The following is a 22447-nucleotide window of genomic DNA, read 5'->3' as shown; positions in this document are numbered from 1 at the left end:
TGATGAAGCTTCGGTTATTTGATGGAAATTTTACTTACTAACCGATTAAATTAACTCATGCTGATTGAATTCACTTATCTGGACGTGAACTCTTATCAGATCCACGAAAAATTTGTTGTTGCGTAGAGAATCAGTGATCTATCTCCTATTATGTGAACTCTAGTTATATAAATTGCTGGTCTTCCGAAAGATGTATATAAATAAAATTTTACTCCATATAGCAAAAACGTTTCTATCTATTTTATTAGGTTTCCTCTATACTATAAAATTTATTACTATTATTATTATTTTTATTGCTCATTTATGACTTTGATTCATTCATTTCAATAATTCCTTGATGTATAGAAAAAATATGTATATCAGATATGTATATGTATATCAATTTCCTAATCATTTCAAGCAGTACAATTTTAATGTCAAGACATAAAGTGCAGAAATGACAGGTTTTCGCGTGGACTGCACAATGTGCATAGGGCACAATGTACACACGGTCGTTGTTCAAGAGTCGAAGAGTAACTCGTTCAGCAGAGCAAAACCTTGAATTAGCACAGAAGAAAATTACCGACAATTCAGTGCACATTCTCACAACTTGTGCATTCTCACGACTAAATCTTCGCCCTTTTTTCGTCTACATTTTCTAGAATCCAAGTTTCCTTTACCTAGAAAGAATTCCAGGAAAAGGTTTTCCAAAATGGCTTTTATTAACTCGTTTTTAAATAGCACATTTAAATAGCACATTTATTGGAAAATTATAACAAATGATACTACGTCTCTGTTTAGAACAAAGTAAATATAGGTAAGTACTTTGCAGAATGAGGTCAACAATGGGGATAAGTAGGAGAAGAAAGATATGACTCTGTTACCATTACATATTAATGTGTATTTGTATGGATTCGAAATATAATGTGACCTTATCCTTAATTAGGATATTTTTAGAATATTCTTCAATAAAATTATTGATAGAGCTACTTGTCCTCTTTAAAGAATATTATCAGAATTGTTCCTTAATATCGGATCTTTTCAGCGGTAATCGAATGTTCTTTCAGGAACAATAATCCCATTTCATTGATTGATTTTTTGTGGCTACGAAAGCGAAATTTACAAAGAATATTTCTAAAATTATGAAATCCGTAAATTCATATGTTGAAGGAAGCAAAGATAACAAGTAAAGCAGAGTAGAAAACTATCTTCTCATAAAAACAGTAGATTGGAATTGTAATCCCAACGGGGTTAATAGTGCAAATTTCATTATACACATGCGAACGCGTGAAGAACGGGCGGAGAGATGCAGCGTGAAACAGAGTGTTTAAAGTTCATTGAACAATCGGCTGGAACGAGGCAGCTGGCGGTTCGCGATATGTAAATGGAACGTAAATTTGTAAGCATCGCGTGCTCGACCTAGAGAGAAAGAAGCCCTTTGAAGGGAAATCCTTCAGGAGAAGGCAGGAAACGCGGTGCACGCTATCATTTTTGCACTACCAAGTCACGGCAGTCTTCCTCCTCTTTTTTTCTTTCGATCGAACGATCGTTTAATCACGTTTCAGGCCTGTTTTTTCTCTTCTAAAGAAGATTCGAGGTTCAGCCGATTATCTTTCCTGTGCCTGCAGATAAAACCGATAATTGGGTTGCTCGTCTCGGTAGTGAATGAGAATAATAGAATTGAAAATGATTTTATTAAAGAAAGGTCTACTCTCTTCAGTATTTAAGAATCTAATCTATCACATAAATTTATAATACATAACAGAAATCTATTATATCTCTATAATAACCATACAATAGGAGAAGAATGTCAAGTTTGATTATAAAATTGATTGTTTTCTTTTGTTCCCATGATGATTGTTAGATGCAATAAAGGAAGAAGAGTTTCTTCTCATTATTTATGTGGGAATAATCGTGTTGCAACAAGATACAAGTTTTGCAATGAAATAGGAAATAGCTGTTTATAATGTAGTGCTATAATCTTCAATTTATATCCAGTTCTGAAATTCATAAGTTAAAAGTAAAGTTGGAATTTCTTCAAATTGAATTCGATTATAAATTCAGTTCGTTTTTATTACGTTTTCGACCCTCGATACAAGTATGCTTAGTAATAAATGAAAATGAAATGAATTCTCGAGTAATCTTTTGACGAATCTTTCAGTATTATACAATTGAAATAGTCGAACACTTTCGGAGCTCTAACAACAATCGATGGAATTTCTTTTCAGCGATAAACAAGGTTTAAACGCTTGATAGGGCCGATTGTACCGAGCTTAGACACTGAAATCAAAGTTCCGCGTTACATAAGGTCGATCGATACGATTAGCTCGTGTATCTATATAACGGTTATTGCACTTTGTTGAATTGGAATTAGTTCATCGCTCTCGCAGTCTTAACTGACCGTTTTACCAACTTGCGTAAGTTGCAACTGGCTCGAGTAAAAGTGAAATAAAAACTAGAAGGCGATCAAGTGTAACAACAATCGGCATCTACGTCATGTCTTTATAAAATTGATCTCAGATCGATTAAAAAAAACTGCTCATTCCTGAAGTGGAAATACATGAACATAGTTTTTAAAGTGAAACTCGATGGGATAAAATTTCAATCATTCGCTTTAAGGATTGCAGCGTTTGCACGCAGATAAAGCTAATTACAAAATACTGCTATATATAATAATAAAAATTGTTTCACCCACGTTACAGTTCACTACATTATTATACTACATTTGCTTCGCGCTACGGGTGACGTTTAAACTACCAGTACCCTTATCCTAACATACAATACTGCATTTACTTCAGCCAATTATTATTCACGTTCGTGCTATGCTGCGTGAATTCCTACTGACATTCGAAGGACGCACGAAGACATAAGTGGCGGAAGATTACCCTTTGAATCGAGCCATCCCATTTCGTAGCCTTGAGCAGATCCTGTTTTACAACGTCACGGTGACAAAGCGGATGTGAAAGGCAAATGTGCCGAATGAAATTGAAAAGTAGAAAGTCTTTCGATTTTTCACTATTTTCGAGTTTATTATTTTTACCTCTATTCGACTGAGTTATGTACAATAATACAGCCTCATCGTTCTGCCCAATACATATATGCACAGAATGGACAAATGACCTAATATGAATTGCGCAATACTGTCCATCCCCAGTACTGTGAGAAAATTACGTTTCTTTTTCAATTTTCCACGTTCTCTTTGTCGTTTATATACCGCGAAACACGATCAGAAAGGCAGGTTCCCTTATTCATTAGATTAATTTCATTTCGTACGGTTAATGGAAGAAGAACTGGCAGGTTCGTACGGTAGGAAGAGGGCAACCGAGTCCAATTTGGCACACGGCTCGCTGCATGCTTCGTGGCTCGTCTTGAGTGTCCTTACAAGCACCAGGACACTGGACGAGTTTTCGCGTGGTCGACTCGTTAAATTAAGTTCGGCTAAACTGAGCCGTACTTTCCACAAAGAACCTTCGTACATTCACCAGCTATGACGTTCTGCTGGCTATCAAATTAAACAACTGACTATGTTTTAACTATCCGCGGACGATGAACCCATATACGCGTTCAATCTAATTGTAAGTTATCGACATAGCCGATGATACTTACATACGCGTTTAGGCAAAAACGATTAACGTAGCTGATACTTTCAACGAGAGACTCTGAAAGGTCACTTTGATTTTGGCAGAAAAGGAATACAGGATTAGTCCTCAGAATACTCGGAACAAAATTGTTCAGGACGGAATGCAGAAATTGTAATATAATCTCTATAATATAAATCATACGTTATAAATTCTGTACTTTCTTAAGCCAGCGAGTGTATTGTTATACTCGCAAGAAAATAGACACTATATGATCGTTAAAGAAACTCGAACGCTGCGATACCGTTATATACATTCCCTACATTTTCAAACATTTCTAAAACAAAACGTAGATACGTCCGATCATCCCCTTAGGATACTTTGCTGAAAAAGAATTATTTACACGAAAGTAGTAAGGACACGTAAGACAAGACGCTGGGTTAGGTTAGGTTATGTCTTCGTGTACAGAGAGTTCAGAGCGTCGCGGTCGTTGTGATAGCAGTTTCTCAACCAGTCTTTCCTATCCCTTCTCCTCGATCCACAACCGTCCTCGCTGGGTCCCCTTTTATTCTTCTTCTTTCCCGGCTTCTTCGACCTCTCTTTCCACGTTTTACCTTCGCGAACTTGGCTCGCTGCTTCGTTTCGACCTTCTCTTTTCCCCTCATCAGGTTTCTCTAGCCGCATCGTTCGCTTCTTGGGCTCGCCGATGGGACCGCGTTATACACACGAACGCGTATTCTACAAATTGCTCGGTCAAGAACGCCAGAGACAATCATACCACGAGAGTTCGTTCGTTCGCGGAACCCTTTCACGAGACTGTAATCCCTTCGTCCGACGGTACAGGAAATACCCATCCGAGCCGATATGTGACTAAGAAACCGAAAGGTGTTCATTAGGGTTTCCAGGAAGACCTCCTTTAACTATTTAACTGCCAAAGATTTTTCTGGAATTTTTTAATCCTGTTGTTGAATTTAATTGGCTGTCGATGGATTTATTTAAACTTTGATTTTAAATGCATGTATATTCGTTTTGACGTCAACTAGGATACGCATAAGAAATTAGAATTTAGTAGAATTTCCCACTTAAAAATTTAGTGACTTTTGTAAGGTTTTCCAAAGTCATTAGAATGTTAAATAAGTTTCGTCTTTTTATTATCAATTTTACATATTTTCAACATTCTAAAAAGAATTGGCTTCTTACAAAGATGTTCCACTGCAAATTGATTGTATCAAATATTTTTACTAATTCTGATAAAATACCTGGTAAACAAAGCATTATCGTCAGTTACAGAATGAAGTAAAAAACTCGAGCACTGAAAGGTTTCTTAAGCCTTAGCTTGTAGAAGCTGCACGGCTCGTAAATCGTCGCAGTTACACTTAAACTGAATGACTCCACGGGTAATTTGTCGAAGGCGTTCGCAAAAGTAATTTATAGTTGAATTTCTTAACGGAATCTCGTACCCGTGTAACAAAGTGTTACACAATTGTTACGATGTTATCTGCGAGTTGCAGCTGCATGATTTGCCACATTGATGGCCGAAGAGAGAAACTTTCTCCGATAACCGTTGGAAAATAACGAGGGGAAAACGAGAAAAGACAAAAAGAACATGAAATTTCCCACGATCATTCGATGTGAATATAACAATGTTCAACAATAGTCTGTATTCAGTGAATTAAACATCTAATCCAAAAATGCTTGAAGACGCTAATGTCGAAGATTCTCGATCAAAAAATACCTCAATTGAGAGTTGTTGGTCAAATTTGCTATTTTACCTTCTTTGTATTCAGCTCGCATCGCGAGGAATAAGAAAGGTAAGCAACAAGCAAGAAATCGCGCAACACAAAAGTTTCTTAAAAAAGAAAAGCGAAAAGCTTGCCACGTTGGTGCACACTTTATCACTCAGTTCACGGCAGGTATATTGCAAAGTTGAAGGGAGTACCGGAAACGCGGTATCGTGGTAAAAGTAGCTGTACTACGGTATGCGCTGTGCGGTAATAACAGTATACAAACTGCGGACTACGATTGCACAATCAATTGTACTCGCGTGGCCAAATTTACGAAAACAGTGCCCGTTTCGTTTCATTTTATTTCACTTCGCTCCTATTGATGTTACATACAAATAAGATATTTTGAACGGAGAGCGCTATCTATGCAGAGATTATTATACGCTGAAATTGAAGTTATTGTTATACATCTAAATAATCCAATAAATACATTTTTCTAAATTCACAGTAAATCTTAATAAATTCCTCACTGAAGGGATTAATGAAGACATCTTATTAACATCTGTGTAGCAACACATATGAAATAAAACGAATGATTTTCAAAATTCTAAGTTTATGATTTATTTTTAATCTAACTTTGTACATTTATTACGTATGTAATGAAGCTGGGAAGAAGCTGTTTAATCATCGTCTTTAAAAGAGAGGTTCACTGTCTGACGTTACATATGTAATAAGCCGGCGAAACTGTAACACTTTTAATGTCCTTTCATAGTCGTGCTCAAGTAACCGAGCATTTCCGTTAGTGATAGAGACCTTGAGCGTATAGGTACGCACTGGCAACGTAGTACTTACTACTCCATTCACCAGCTATTTTCACTTTTCACGCATTATACTGCTTCTGGTAACAACGGCAGAACACGAAGGCACAAAAAGGCTTTAAGTCTTGTAATTATGTATAAAGAAGCATCATTTAATGGAAATATGAGGATTCTGTTGGAATATTGCAAGTCGTGGAAACAATGGACTAACAGACTAACTTGGATAAAATATATGACTGCTTCTATTAAATTTTAACTTTGATAACTTTTTATTTAATGATAATTTCTGATTTTAATACCGCTTATTATGACAAAGGAATTTGGGTGATGTTTCGATGTTAATTTCCACCTTTGATAATTTTTCTGTGATGAATGTTATGTATGAAATACCAGGAAACCGAATGATATCTGTATTAGTTCATTCCCATCTTTGATAATCATTTTTCTACAACGGACGTTATTTATAAAATACGAGGAATGCTATGTGATATCTCTATTTTTTTTTAAAGAGATATAATACTTTGAAGACAAAAAATCATAGATATGAGGTTGTTGGTTTCAACTAAATTTTTTTCTGATGAATCTTCAAGACCAGGAAACCCACATTTGAATAATTTTTCCAGTGAGCATTATTTACCATATTGAATTCGATATTGAAATTTCAATTATTTTTTACTAACGCGCTTAATTGCCTAGGGATCATAATCTAATAGATGAGGGTTACAGAAATATATTCTAATAAAAGATTGGTAGAATATTTTTAGTATCTCTATGTTCAAACATATATTATGTATAAACATGTCTACGTATTAATTGATAGTTTGAAATTTTTTAATTTTTCACACAAAAATAATCTAAATATAAAAATCTAGACAGAAGTAACGCAAAATACTAAAACGAAACGGCTGTGTGAAAAATCTGCAAATACAACTGATCTTCTTACGCGTAACAGCAGATCTACGCTAATTCTCACAAATGCGCGTACGTATGAGCGTTAGTTAAGTGTACTTCCGTCTTCAGAAAAGCATGCACCGTAATTCGTTAGAAATAAAAAGACCAAAGTACTTCGCGCGAGTGGTACTTGGTCCTTTAAAAAACAGCCACGTACAGAATCAGATTACTTCTACTACGGTGACTCCACGAGTTTGTTCGTATACTTCAGGATATTAACTAAAAGTTGCGACATCATTTCTTTCTTTTCGAACTAATTTGAAGAAAATTACTTGCGTAACTCCATTATATTAAGTAAAGTTTCATTTCGACAAAAAGATGTGAAACATCTTTGCACGCTTAAATTTTTCATAAATGCATAAATACGTAATCTACAATAGTAACGAAAATCCGAATGAAGCAGCAAACGGATCAACAGACAAAATCAAACAAGTAAATATCCAGTTGCTGTTGCGCAGTTTTTGAAATAAATCATTTCATTGACCGTATGCGAAAACATGGAAGATCAGCAAGCAGAGTTCGGTGCTCGCCACTCTCGAGTCATGAATTTCAGAGCTGTTTAAGACCGTCTTCATAGCCTGGGCTTCGCCCGGTTGAAAGAAGCTTATAGAGCCAGGCTGAAAGAGATCGCCCTCGCTCTTCCGCACAGTCGTTTTCCTCTATTCTCCCCCTTTTCTTCGTTTTGCATCTCTATTTCGCTCTTTGAACACCCAGTGAGAGGGACAGAAATCTTTCGATATAACTTCGCGAATCTCGCGAATCTCGCGAATAGCGGCTGTTTAGCAGCGACCCACAACGAAAGGAAGAAGAACAGGCGGAGAAAAAGGCAGAAAAAGCTGGAAACGAGGCGTGACACGTAGGTCGTTCGCTTCGAAAGATCTTAAAACAATAAAGCTGTTGACTAAATACAATGCGTGTGAGTATCAGATACTAGAGAAAAACGACAGGTCAGGCGTTTTAGTATTTTCACGTCCCCGACAGAGAGAAAGAGAGAGGGGTCTCCTAGTCGTAACGGAACCTTCTTCCTAGTCGAGAAGGGCACAAGCACGCTTTGAAAACGTTCACTTTTTTCCATTTGGTAGGCTGGTTTCATAACGAACAACACGTGGACGATAAATTTCCATTGAAGGAGAAAGAGAGAGGTTTTCGATACGATTATTGCATCCTTACATCGGTATGCAGCGAATGGAACTGGATGGAAGAATACAATTGGCGAGGCACCAAGAGGTAATTTGATGGAAAAGGAGAGAAAATGTTTCTGCGAAACCCTCGCTTTCTTTTATTTTTGTGTCTTATTTTTTAGTTTTCGTATTAAGGGGATTAAATGCTAAGAAAAAAGCTGTATTGTAGCATATTATTGTAGCATATTATTGGTTTCAGTATGAAACAACCATAAATTGAGAAATAGAGAAATATAATAATGGCATAACATATACGTATAAGGCATGTACATATAAATAGTTCTTAAAATTTATTTTGGAATTCATTATTAATAAATTTATATTACCATTGCATTTCGCAAAATAATATTTGTAATTTCACGAATGTTTCATGCTAGTCGAATATATTTCCGTTCTTACAGTTAATTGAAAAATCTGCGTGGATACGTCATTAGATTCTTCGTATCTGTTGAAAGCTTGATTTCTTCGTATTGCAAAGGCTCAACGGGCAATGGTCGACTCAGACTATCGAGGGTCTTGAAAGGATTCCTTTGAATCGAGTCACTGTCCGTGGAGCACACCCAAGGAATCGTTCGAGTCTGGTTTAGTCATTGCTCGAAAATCTACTACTTTATACTATTTCAAGATGTTAGATCTTGCTATAGGTTTACGTAAGTAAACGTAAAGAATTTTTGATAGAACGATCGAATGAATAAAATTCGAGGTTGACTAGCCTTTCTAGCTCCAGGTAAAACTTCAGAAAATGGCCAGAAAATTGCATTGAAGATATTGTCTTAAGCTTTGTGCTTCGTAATTAAACAAAATTTAATTTCTATTTGACTTCTATTTTATTGTGCTTACAAAGCTGTAAATTTACATATAGATCCGTGATCTATGGATTACATCATGACACCGAATTTATTTCTTCCATCAGTGTAAAAATTTCACAAGAGTAGCAAGGGGCTTTCGTCCAGGAGCGAAACGAAAGTTTCGAAAAGCGAATCGGTCACGATTCACTGACCGGTTCACGTGGAGGAATTATAGCCGAGGAATTAAACGATGCACGCGTAATCCTTGGATTTTCGTCGAAACATTTTCATCCTCAGCTTCCCTGTTCATTTCCAAGTCAAAGAGATAGAACAACGTGGCAAATGCAAGATCAGCTAAACCTCGGCCATGTTCCACGCCGGTTTTAACGTTATGTAAAGTGATTCTTTTCGCGAGAAGATAGACCTGCTATGACGCGACTGGCCTGAAGTGTAATTTTTATCTCCCTGGTCGTTACCAAGTTTTTACGGCCACCCAAAGCGATCTAAAGGAAAATGGAAACGTTAGAATATGAAATGTTAGATTTATTTCTTTCTCTTTAGTTTAGATTTAGTTCTCTAGTTCATTCCTCGCTACTGACGCATACGTTGCGTCCTTTTAATTATTGGCCGTTTTATTTTGTTCAGATTAATGCAAGTAGCTTGAATCTCTTTTACCCAGAGTAATTCAAGTAGTTTATACAAAAGTACAGAAGTATAACCAATCTGTAAACAATTTTCGAAATCATCGAGCATAAATGAAATCGAATAAAATACCGAACGTCAGATTCAGAGCATAGAGATACGGCAAAGTTTCGAGACATTATTTGGATCGATTCATTCCGCGAAACTGAAAGCGTAAAAGCCATTTTGCCCAGGTTTACACCTCGACCATGACGCTACTCTATGAACTAACCAAAGAATAAACCGACGTTGGACGCTGTAAGGAGTGTACTAAAAACGAAAAACTTGATTCTGGCTTTACTGTTCCCGGTGAATAGAATCCACTGTCCGTAGAATCCGTCATTCCAGGTAGTTACCTATTCTTCCATAAAGAGGAGAGCTCGTCTCAATCGACCTGCACCGGGGCCACTTACGTGCGTCGATGCGTTCGAAGGCACGCAGCACACGTGCATGACCCTCTCTTTCTCTCTTGGTGTTCCACGGAGAACAAAACCGAAAAGAAGAAGTGGAAGATGAGAAAGCCTTGCCGGGGGCGGTCAGTGGCCTCTGCACCGGCTACCATGAGACGACAGAACCGCCTTGGCTCGGTTCTTTACGTGCTTAGACGACCCTAGCGAGAATAATAATGGGAATTATGGCAAACGATGACTCGAATGCCACGAAAGAAACGGTCATTTCTTGTTACACATTCACAACATCAGAAACACGTTCTAATGAAAGCCGAGCGATGGGAAAACACGAAAATCGTGTACGCATTCTATGAACGAAGGTTGGTAGATGATTGCCAGAACGTTTAGTTAATTGATTGACATTACCCATTTGTGAGTATCATTTCAGCTATGGTAAATACGTTTCTTAGATCATGTATAAATTTGTAGATCGTGTTAGAAGTATTGAATTTAAGTCTAATAAGTGAAAGTGAGGACATTTTAACATTTTGTAAAATTACTCAACTGAATTCAACGAATTTTAGACATTGGTAGAAGTATTAACACATTCAACGAATTAAAAAAATGATTTTATTTTCCCGAATAAACCGACAGGATAAACGTATAAAGAATTTAAGATAGGCAACTCGAAACCTGTAATAAAGTTCACCTCAAAATGAAAGGTTAAACAGGCATAAACTGATACGAAAAGTTAGAAATTAGTAACTATAGCAGCAAAGTAAAATTCAGCGCTCCGTGATATACTATCTTTCCGCCGCTTCAATCGATTGTTGCCATCTGAACAAACAGTCGTGTGTACATTATAAACGAAACCATGATAATAATAACACAAACGTTCCTGCTTCCAGCGTTTTGAAGCAGATGCAACACATTTTCATTTGATCAACGATAAACGAACAGGCAGGTAGTACGTAAGTTTTCACTCGATGAATCAGTGATGAGTGAACCGATTTAGAATTCCGTTAAAAAAAAGAAATTTTGGTTAACAAAATGAATAATAGTAGGAAACTGATTAATTTAAAAGATATTTAAAAAATGTTATGTCATCATAATGCTTTAATTATGATTATTTATATATAGTATTTTTATGCGTTATAGATTAATTCTTTCAATGTTAAATAATGTGTCATGTGCATTCATATACTGCAACGGGGCGAAAATATGTATGCAAGGATACAGATTCATTTCGAGATCAAATACACGACCCAAAAACGATTCTAGGGGATGTAGATCGCTCCGTTCTTTGAAACACAAACGTTTGTCGTTCTGTTCAGCAACTTTTCTCATATCTTCGCGTTCGTACGAAACATTCCAATGGGAACGAGGTGAGATCTTTACTCGCAACTCGGCATCGTTACAAAAGCTTATTATTAGTTCCATAACTTGCTTCCCTCGCTTGCATAGTATGTAATCATTTTTACGATTCGTTCGCAATCAAATTAGATATTTCACAAGAATCGAAATTCTTTCCCCAAGAAGAAAGACAGAACAGAACAGAGACGATAGTATAATAACGTTAATTTGAAAGTAAAGCCATTTTATACAAAGTTACGTTTAGGTTTGATTTTCAAACGATTTACTTACTTCTGTTCAAAGAATGAGACGAATAAAACCAAAGACAAAAACTGCAGTTAAAACATTCCTGCGAGATCCAACAGCGGGCTGTACTTTCATCGACCACTACGTCGACAAAGGTACAAAAGCAATCGGAAACGCAAAACTTGGTCGTTTCATGGAAGCGAAGAGGAAGTTGTAACATGCTGAAGGGCGAATTGGCCCGCTATCCGCTATACGGAGAAAGATGACGATAATGAAGATGATGCGGTGAAGAAATAAAAGGAAAGGAAAGGAGAGGGGGACATCCGGCCGACGAGCAAAGGCATTCATACACGTATTCTTCGTCGCCGTGGGGCAACAGCAACGCACTACACGTGGACAACGAGCCTAGAGATTCTCGTATGGATGGTAAAGCGCTATGGAACGATCTAGGTTCCGATCTTTAACCTCTTTTACGATCTTCAACGAAATATCTCGCAACTCAATGTTATTTACCTCGCATTTTGATATCTCGCGTCTCGTGACCTCTCTTCGTTCATCACTGATCCACGAAAGTATTTGAACATTTATCACAGCAAACTTTCCAAATTACATTAACACGTGAGACTCGACTGCAATAATTGTCCATATTGCTTACATATTAACGTTACGATAAGAAACGATAGTGCAATGTATAATTTGCAAAATACGAAACTATTCGACGATGATAGTGTAATGTCAATTCATATCAGAGGCCGGATGTGTGCAGGTTTCACCGACTACCCTCAATTACCTCAGGGACCCACCATAAACTTTTTAAGTTTATTATTTCTGTAAGTGTTTATGGATGGTCCTTGAAACAGCCCTTAGGTTGTTATACGTCCTTACTAATTACGGGGAAAGCAGGTAATTACCTAGTAAGAAAAAGTTAGTTTTTCCCATAAACAATATTACCTACTAGCCACGTTGATAGGAAGCTTTCTCCTCCTATCTTCATTTATTAACATGGCCTATAACCAATTGGCATCGTGGATCGTTACCCTCACTTTTCCTAACGGAAAGTGCGAACAGCCAATACGCGTTGTCAATTAAAAAGGGCACACCCACACCGAGCTTTCCTCCGTAATGAGACGAGAACACCTAGGGAGAAATAGACAAAACCCACGAACAGTGAACATCTCTCCGATCAGTCTCAATTATTGTCAACCTGTGCTGTGCTAGTAAATAAAGTTGGTTAGAAAATAAAGACAGTAGTTGTGTTACGACTCAATCTTCTTGTTTCATCAACCAACCCTTAAGTTTACGTGACAATAGGATAGCAGTTAGCACAACGAAAGACACGAGACTAAAGGGAGCAATTGTCGAATAACAAATAATCTAAGTACATAACGGCAATTTATCTATTATAAAACGTAGCCTCTCTCTATCTATTCGTACGAGTGGTCAATTGGAGAATGAAAATTGATAGATCTTATTCTTCGCGATATCTTTTAATTGTAAATTATTGAATTTCATGAAATTTTAAAATGAAAGAACGAGGGCATATTTCATAAAGTGTTTGACAAAGAATCTTCTCTTGTCACAGAATTAATAATTGAACTAACGTACACACGACAAAGACTTTTTTTTACAAAGGAGTTTATTGAATCCAGAAAATACAGATTTTAAGTACATTATTCACAATAAACATGAATTTTTGTAATGGTATGTTAGGCAAAGGTACTGATACGCGGCGGTACGACGTAGCCATGCTGTATTATGTGTCGGCGCTTTACATTTTTTGTTGTATGATGCAGTTTTTGGGTTCAAGCCTCTGGGGAGCGGAGCTTTTTTTTATTTTTTTTTTTCTGTCTTGAAAAACTTGGTCGCAAAACAGGACGCTTCGGTAGTTTGCTTTTTGGGCACAAAGACAGGTCAGTCTAGATGATTTTAAAATTCGTTCGTAGCCATCGCTGGCCGATACCTTGCCAGGAAAAAAGGGCAGATACCTGGTGAAGGTGAATAGGACGTTGTAGAAAATGGTAGAGTGGTACAGAGGCTAATACACGAAGGGAAGAGCTGGTGCTCGAGGACCAGGTAAAGACCCTTGTCCTCTATTGTACTACGGTTTAAGCTGACGCCAGTGATAGATACCTTTCTTGGCATTATATGCTACTCATACCACCAAACGCTTACCTTTTACACGGCACAGGTTACCGAACGTATGGTCTTTTACCTATAGCACAAGACATTTCAAAATTTATGTACTTGGAAAGCTAATAGAATTCGTCAAATAATATTTAACTGTTTAATTTGTATGCTTGAATTTCCTACTATTTTAAATACTTAAATTTTTTAGCATTCTTGTTACTAAACAGAAAATTGTCTCAATTTATTCAACGCGAAATACATTGCACAAAACAATTTGACACTAAAATGAAACTGAGGCTTGAAAAATTCAAGGACCGCAGCAGGCAGCAAATTAGAAATGTTTCTTCGATGGTCCATAGCTCTGGACCATCCAGTATCGTGGCGACCACAACGAACTGGAAACACGAGAAATCTTCTCTTCCTGCCGATCCACCGAATCCGATACTCCGCCATATTACCTGTAATCACCCTTTCCTCTGTCTCTTTCACTCTTTCCCCGTCCATAATAATAATAATTTAATGATCGTCCAACCGTTACTCTCCACATTGGGGGTGATGTCGTGTAACTTCGCTTTCGTATCGTTGATCGCGGGCGGATCGTTTGCATTGCGAAAGCAGGAAGTCATTACCAACGCGGCGGTGGGATCGCGAAACGAACGTTTTCAGAGCGAAGTATGTAGATCGTTTGATATCTTCGCAAAGTTGGAGCACGCGGCAGGGCCGCGTGAAAATGGTAATTACTGTCGCAACACAGACGAAGTTTTTTGTTATAACCCTTGCTTCATTTTCGAAGCAATCGTGCTCCCTTCCGTTAAAAAAACTTCCTAATTTCAAGAAAATTACAAGGAAGTCGTTGTTATTATGCGAATTTTATGGTAAAACGGGTATTAGCTAATGCTTGATCTCTGTGTTGTAGAATTTCTGATAAATAGTATGATATTAAAATCGCTGTAATGAAATTTTAATATAGCGATTGCTTTATTCTGTTACTAATTTTGAGGAGAATATAAGAAAATTATGGTTGATTTACATATCTCCGCGTTTCATCGATAGGTTTAAAGAAATGGAACTCTGTTGTATTAAAAAGATCTCAAAACTTTTTATCCTTTTACGCCATAATTGGTCCTCAAGCCTGCAAAATCAATTCCACCTGGAAAAAATTCTCGAAGAACCGTTCTATTAAGGATACACTTGTCGAAAAAATCAGCATACTTTCCTCGAAACAACAACATTACGAAGCCTTTTAAAAGCTTGGAAAAGGTAGAAATACATTCTGATAATTCGTACTTTTTCTCTTTCACCGTATTTAAGGATTGCTCAACACACTACCGGTCGCGTTTTTAAACGCGAGACCTCGGCTTGGTTGCCGTGTATTCTTTTCCCTACGAATCGTTCGCCAATTTACCTTTACACCAGAATGCACTCATATACTCTTTACTCGACTGCATCATGTCGACCGTCGACCTGGAAACACGAGAACACTCGTTTTCCTTGCGACGCGTATACGAAATATATACGAATTTCACACAGTGTTTCTACAGTAGAAAATTTGACTGTGAAGCTATACACTCGTATGTATGCGTTCTCTCTGCTTTTTAATCGGAGCCATTGCCCGTTGTTCCATCGTGTCGAGGTGGTGTTAAAATGAAAACGATGAAGGGTCGCAAGAATAGTTCTTTGCTCTTCCAGAAATTATTAGGCATGGTAATGGACGCTGCTTTTGCACTCAGATATATTAAGCACTAAGAAAGACGATCATTAGTCAGATTGATAATCTCTTGAATATACATGCAATAATAATTTTTTTGTTTTGAAACCTTCTTTTTTTACACGTCGTTTCATTTCTATTGGAAATAAATTCTGCCCTATATGTTATGATTTTATTCCTATATATCTGAATAAGTTATACACAGGCTGTATTCTAATTATTATTAATTACATCTTGAGTGTTATAATAAATTATATACGGGCTTGTTTTGTTTTATATACTAAAATAAACCGCTAAACAAATTAATTAATAATATATAATATAAATAAATTGTTAACTTTTTAAGAGCTTAACGATTTCATACTTTATATTGTTAAGTAAATATGTATGGAATAAAAGAAAATATGGTGTATAATAGACCGCTACGTATGATTAACCTACGATAGCACTGAACGTTTTAAACAACATAGGTAAAAGAATTTGTAAATGTTTAGAGTACTATGACACCAGTTTGAGCGTTTAATAAATGGCTATGCTAACTCGCCTAACATATTCACTTCACTAAGTGCGTATGTAGTTACCAACCATATCATACCGTGTATTATAGCTCATTACATTATTACATTCATTGTCAAAAGAAAAATTCGTCTTGAAAGAGTTAAAGTACTCACTTCCAGTTACCAGAATAAGACGTAAAAGTAAGAAAAACGCGTTTTTCCATTGTCTTTAAATAGTTTGCGCATTTTTTTCCTGCATTCTTTTAGATTCAGTCAGAAAATAATCTATTATTATCCACCAGTGAGTAATGAAGAAGCATATCTGAGTGAGCTGCACATTCGGCTCGCGTGTACGTACTACTCTACCATCGATAATTAGTATTAAAGAGCGTGCATCCGTATACCACCTTGATTACATATGTAGCTAACACCGATGCACGTGATCCCATATTTTTTCATAGGCTGCTCATTGTTAGACCGCGAGTATTTATGAGAATGTATAAAGTATATAAATTTCATGCAGTAGCAAATATAGCAATTAGTCTTTTGAATATTATTAAATAATTTAGATGTCGAAAAACTAAAAGTGAGTCTGAAGGAATGTTACCATCTTCGTTCCAGACTTTTCATTTTATGTCTGACCGACGCAGGCGTAGCTTCGTATAACGAAGACAGTCAATCATTGATTAAATTTTCTTTAAACAACACCAGCCTTTGATATACCACGCCGTCGATAAGAAGAGATAGAGGACGAATTTAGGCAACTGGAGCATCATGCAAGCTGCTCCAAATCTTTACACCACTCTGATTATCTTCTTTCGAAATTTAGCTTGTATCAGGTTAAATTTTTGTTAAATTATTCAAAAACTAATTTAGGATTACTGTGCATATACATCCATGAATTGGAATCGTGGCACCTGTATCGATTCACATGGAAATCCTTGGTCGGTTCCTTTGAAACGCGATGTGAAGAAGGGAAAATAAAAATCCGCGAAAATCCGTCCCTCCTATACACGGGAGCGTAGGAGCCACCCTAATTGAGATTTATTACGACGTTAATCCGGCCAATTGTGTGAACGAAGTTAAACCGTTGACCTCTTGGTTGACGATCCGAAAGAATACATACAGCACGTGCCATGGTCTCGCCTCATACGTGTATTGCGATAAATAATGTCACCGCCATATCGTAGGAAAATCTGCCCCAATTTCTCGACTGTTTTAATAAACGAATTTCCGGCACGGTGTAAGCACGAGTATTGCCTCCGCGTTTATTCAGGATAAAATGCTTTAGAGGAAGTATGCTACTTTGTTATCGTACAATCCGTGAAAATAATCGGTGTTCTAACTTGGAATGATATTATTTCATAATACATTTTCATTTCAGTAATAGTAAAAAGAATATTTTCATTGAACACGATAAAATAGAAAAAATTAATTTCATAACTTATGTAACTTATGATTGCGTTAGATATGTAAAAATTGTCGTCTAAAAATTTAAATCGACAATTTCTTCCGCAGAGTTATCGTAGTGTATAAAGTAATGCTCGCGACTATTCTTTTAGGCTAATGCATGCACTCATAAGAACAGAGCATAAATCCGCGGCGGCATTTGGCGGTTGTTCTACCGTATAAAACAACTTATGGCCCATTAACGAGAATCCACTTAACGACGTTACGCGTGCAATCTGTCCTTGATATCATTCGTAATGAAGCGCATTATACTGCCACTAGGAACGGCTACCCATCGATACCGTCGCAATAAATCATATAACCGCACAATTAATTCCATAATCGAGCGAAACTGCACACTGTATTAGGTCACTTGGGCGTAAGAAATTTCACGCAAATACAAAGACCTAATTTAAATTGGAATTTATTGTAACGCAAAATACACTCGATATTAGATAGTCATATTATATTAAAAGACCCTCTTTTGTTTAATTATTTACCCTCTAGATTTAATTATTTAAATCAGGGCTTCTCTCAAACTTTTATGGGACGAAGCCCACTTTCAGAAACAATAATTATAATCAACCCGAAGATTACGCAAAATGTAATTACAACCGAGAATTGATTAATAAACAATTCAAAATTGATTTGATTCAGATGTGCAAGTTGAGAGAAGCTAGACAGCAATAGTAATCCTCATATGGTCTTTAACTGAATCGGTTTTGAATTGTTCATCCAATGATTCTGTATGAGTAATACTATCCTGACGAATATGTAAATTAATCCCTAATTGTAATATTTAACGCGACCCATCCAAAAGTAGCCCGCCATCCACCAATGGTTCGCGCCCACACTTCGGGAATTTCTTTAAATTACGATTTTCTAGGTTTAAATATTCGACACCTATCAGTTCCAAAGATTAATGTTAAATCGAGATACACATTGCGAAGAAGCTTCGATTTTCCTCTGTTTTGGGCAAATATCCGCTCATTTGTTATTCACGTATACGCAGATACGTGGATAAAAGCAATTTGGCCAAATGCCAAGAAATCATTGTTTACTCTACTCAGCAATGTTCCCGATGTTTAAATCGCTGTGAATTAGGCTTGACCCGTTTCAGGAACTGTTTGGTTCGATTCTCTGTCGTCTCGCACTCACGTTGAACGTTCATCGTAGTCACAAATATTGTAACGGCGAGTGTGTAACCTGTTCTCGTGCCAGTTTCATGACAAAGCGAATACAGTTCGTACGCGTAATAACGACAGCAATTACCGGCAACCTCGAGAGAGAGTTCACGATTTATCATCCAAAAATCCTGCACCAGTATAAATTTCAATAATCACGTCGTACATTTTCGTATCGTGACACCTCCAAATACGTTTAATCCGAAAACTGAAAAATATGCTTCATATTGCTAACACTTAGTAAATGAAGTTATAAATTCCCCACAGCAATACATAGTAATAATTAGCAGTTAGCATATCATTTCGTTCCATGCAACTATGTAAAGTTATGCATAAGATATTATGTTTGAGAGAAAAGAAATTTAATAATTCTTACATCAAAGCGTAGAACAGAAAATAAAAGTATTTCGTATTTTTTTCAACCTTGCTACAATCATCGAATATTTATCTTTCAATTTCAATCTTGTTTCAACAAATAAAAAGACTTCTAATGTCTTAAGAAAAACTGAAACGAGAAACTAAACTTAAGAAACTTATTTTGACCATAGAAAATCGCGTACAAATTGACGTAAAGAATATAGCAGAGTTAATAAAAAGATGTTCGTTTTAAACAAAAAATTGTACGGATAAAGAAAACGTGCGCGATATATGCAAAAGAAAGTCAAAAAATGGTGAAGGGGATGAAAATGGGCGCGAAAACTCACCGGTGGCGCAGGCGCTTCCAGCGATCCAAATGAAATAAACAGCGGCAAACAGGAAGGTCGACAGGTCCGCCACTGCATTTCTCCACGGCATCTCCATGTTACTTTGGTGAATTCCTTGCCGCTCTTGCCCACTTGCACCACTTCCTTAACACTTCAACCCGGGAACGTCATACAAATTCCACGACGAAGTTACGCAAACGAGTACCAACAATTCCTATACGATCTCCACATTTTTAAGTTCACGTGCGAATTCAGCCTCGAGTTGCGTTATTTCTTTTTAGTAGGCGTAACGGAAGAGTATTACGGCGTACACCTGTGAGACAACATTCCTTTTACTTGCACTCATAGTCCCTCCTCCTTTCGAAAAACCAAATGTCTCGAAGCATCTGTACTGTTTTCCATTCGACTTTTGATTTAATGCAATACGATAATTGGTTTTTTCTTCTTTCACCGTGGACTTAATAGTTCAAGTTCCTAAGCTCCCTCGTTAAAATTAGCATTACGTATCGTTGGATGCTACCTTGCGGTTCATTTTCACATTCCGCATCATTTTTCGAAATTATACACGTGAAATGCGGTCAGTCTCATAAAAATGTAAACAAAGCTTTGTAATCTTATCGTCGGAAGATGTATGAATTAACGGATGAGATCACACGAGAATTGTTGCAGCAACGGGGAAAAAAAATTATGAATTTTTACGAGAATTGCACGATACACCGATCATAGAACAGGTAAACTTGTACATATACTCGAAATATTAAAATCCAAATGTCAACGCACTTGATTTCATATTTCTTATCAAAACTTATTATTTCTAGCGATTGCAATGTACGTGAGAAGTAAACTTTCATGCATTCTTCCGTACGGTTGTCTCTTCAGGTAAATCCCAGGTAACGCGGCACAAAACGGTCACACTCACCTGGTAACACCTGGCAACACCGTTAAATTTGTTAAAAATGCTCTGATACGTTTTTTTTATTCAAATTAAAAACACAATCGAAAAACTTTTATTTACGAAACCCTAACGAAATGTAAAAACTTGCACGACGCGACGCATGATGCGAACGGTCCGTGAGTTTCGTTCGAATTACAAAGTTTTGTTGACTGGCCGTCATCGGCTGCGTTCACAGAAGGCGTAAAGTTGAAATCACAACCACGCGCATGCTCGAACTGCCCTAATGCTGTTCAACCAATCAACAAAAAGATACGGCGGCCAATCAGAAGTTTTCTGGATGTTAAATGCGTTGGTTGGTATTTGCTATAAATTATCACATGCATATAGGAATTTATTTTGAAATAAAAAATACTTTTATTTGGAACTCGTTAATATTACTCGTTATTATAAACAATGTAGAAGTATTATTTTTTATATTATACCATAGTTTCTGTAAGTTATTGTACGTTGAAATATATACATTTCAAATTTGTACATAATATGTTAAAATAATAATTGTTACTCTGATAATTAAATTTTTTACTATTATATTTCTTTAACATTTTCATTAATATTTCATATATCACCATATTAAAGTATAGATACTACTATAAATTAGATTATTATATTATTATTATATTATTATAGATATATTAGATTTCTTTTATTGTAAAAATTTTAAAAATAAACAAGCTTGTAAATTATTCGAAAAAGATAAGGAAATAAGAATCAGATACAAAGATAGTTACTTTATTTTAATAAATATAGAAAACCAATATTTTCGATATTAAGAAATTTTTATTGAATTAAATAAACATTAAAAGAAAAACCCAAGTATTTTTCCTCCAAGATGCTTTCTTCTAGCTTCTTCATGATCCATAATTCCTCCACTTGTGGTCAACACAACATATCTAAAATATTTATAAATTACAATTACACCATGAAAATACAAAACTATTCATTGCAAAACCATAAGTTTCTCTATGAAATATAACACTATAAATTTCAATATATATAAACACATACCCAAACTGTCGAGATGGCAACAGGTTATTGGTCCATTTCTCAATATCATTAATTGGGACATCAAATCTTGGTGAAATTACACCACACTTATTTAGTCTTCCACTAAGATTTACTACAACTTTGCCACTACGGTGATCGTCAACAATTTCAAATTCTCCAATATATCCTTAAACATCAAAAGTAATTTGGTAAAAAGATCATGTATGTATTACATATGTACATGAACTTAAAGTCAGAAATTAAAGTTAAGAAATAAAACAATTCTTTTACTATTTCATAAATAAGAAAATGTTCGTGTAGCCTTACCTTTCCTCATCATTACAGTCAGAAATTTAATGATTACTTTTGAACAGGGCCTTAATAGCACCTGCCTTTTTCCACGTTTTTCAGCATTGTTAATGGATTTGAGAGCATCGCTAAGAACGTTCATACGCACCATGGCTAAAAACAAAACGTAATTTTAAGTTATTTAGTAAGTATTTAAAAACTACATGTACTTCTAGGAAATACACAAATTGTATTTCAAAATGTCAATAAAACATAACCTATAAAGAAAATGGATGAAATTCAAAATGTGTAACTTAATATTTTTATAAGCGTTAGTAATACGATATAATTAGCTTGAATAAAATAATAATCAATTTTAAAGAATACAACTTAAATTTTATAAGAAACAAAACAATAACAATGAAACAGGCAATACCATCTCACTAACCACCTCATACTTTTTTGAGTATTATAATAAATGCAAAATATTATTATAGATCAATTAATTATTAAATCTAGAAACTAATTCATAATTAATTTACATTGGATGAATTTGGAAAACTAAGATTACCTGCGATTTATAATTTTGTTTATCACAGCAACGTACACGCTCGACTAGCTGACCAAAAAAGAGAAGTTGGAAGTCAGGGTTACCATAGTAGCCACGTAAATTTGCGTGTATCCCATTGGTTGAAATTCTTTGAACTTAAATAATGGTTCAGCAATGGTTAATAATAATCGTCGCTTATTTTACGAATAAAAATAATTAGTAGCAATACATATATACAAAAGATATAATTTTATTCAAATACAGAGTACACAATTATATATCTAATCTTTTTATCTGAAACTCCATGATAGAC

The 22447-nt window shown here is 35.9% G+C and overlaps 2 protein-coding genes across 7 annotated transcripts in view; both read right to left on the bottom strand.

Moving 5' to 3' along the window:
• Positions 1 to 20445, bottom strand: part of LOC117239561 (protein sidekick) — a 43862-nt gene extending 23417 nt beyond the window's left edge. For all 6 annotated transcript variants that reach the window (XM_033505230.1, XM_033505232.1, XM_033505233.1 and 3 more), the window contains exon 1: positions 19358 to 20445. In XM_033505230.1, coding sequence (XP_033361121.1) covers positions 19358 to 19454 — 97 coding nt within the window. In that variant the 5' untranslated portion in view covers positions 19455 to 20445. The remainder of the gene's footprint in view (positions 1 to 19357) is intronic.
• Positions 20446 to 21025: 580 nt separating this feature from the next.
• On the bottom strand, positions 21026 to 22288 carry LOC117239586 (40S ribosomal protein S15Aa). Its single transcript, XM_033505291.1, has 4 exons — positions 22156 to 22288; positions 21624 to 21758; positions 21318 to 21483; positions 21026 to 21202 (listed from the first exon to the last, which is right to left on the bottom strand). Exons 2-4 carry the CDS (start codon positions 21754 to 21756, stop codon positions 21109 to 21111), a joined length of 393 nt encoding a protein of 130 aa, XP_033361182.1. The 5' UTR covers positions 21757 to 21758; positions 22156 to 22288; the 3' UTR covers positions 21026 to 21108.
• Between the last annotated feature and the right edge of the window lie 159 nt (positions 22289 to 22447).

This window comes from Bombus vosnesenskii, unplaced genomic scaffold, assembly GCF_011952255.1.
Source record: "Bombus vosnesenskii isolate JDL3184/JDL3185 unplaced genomic scaffold, Bvos_JDL3184-5_v1.1 scf7180000014105, whole genome shotgun sequence".
In the NCBI taxonomy this organism is placed as follows: Eukaryota; Metazoa; Arthropoda; class Insecta; order Hymenoptera; family Apidae; genus Bombus; species Bombus vosnesenskii.
Note: the sequence above shows the minus strand (reverse complement) of the source record. Positions and strands in the feature narration are given on the sequence as shown.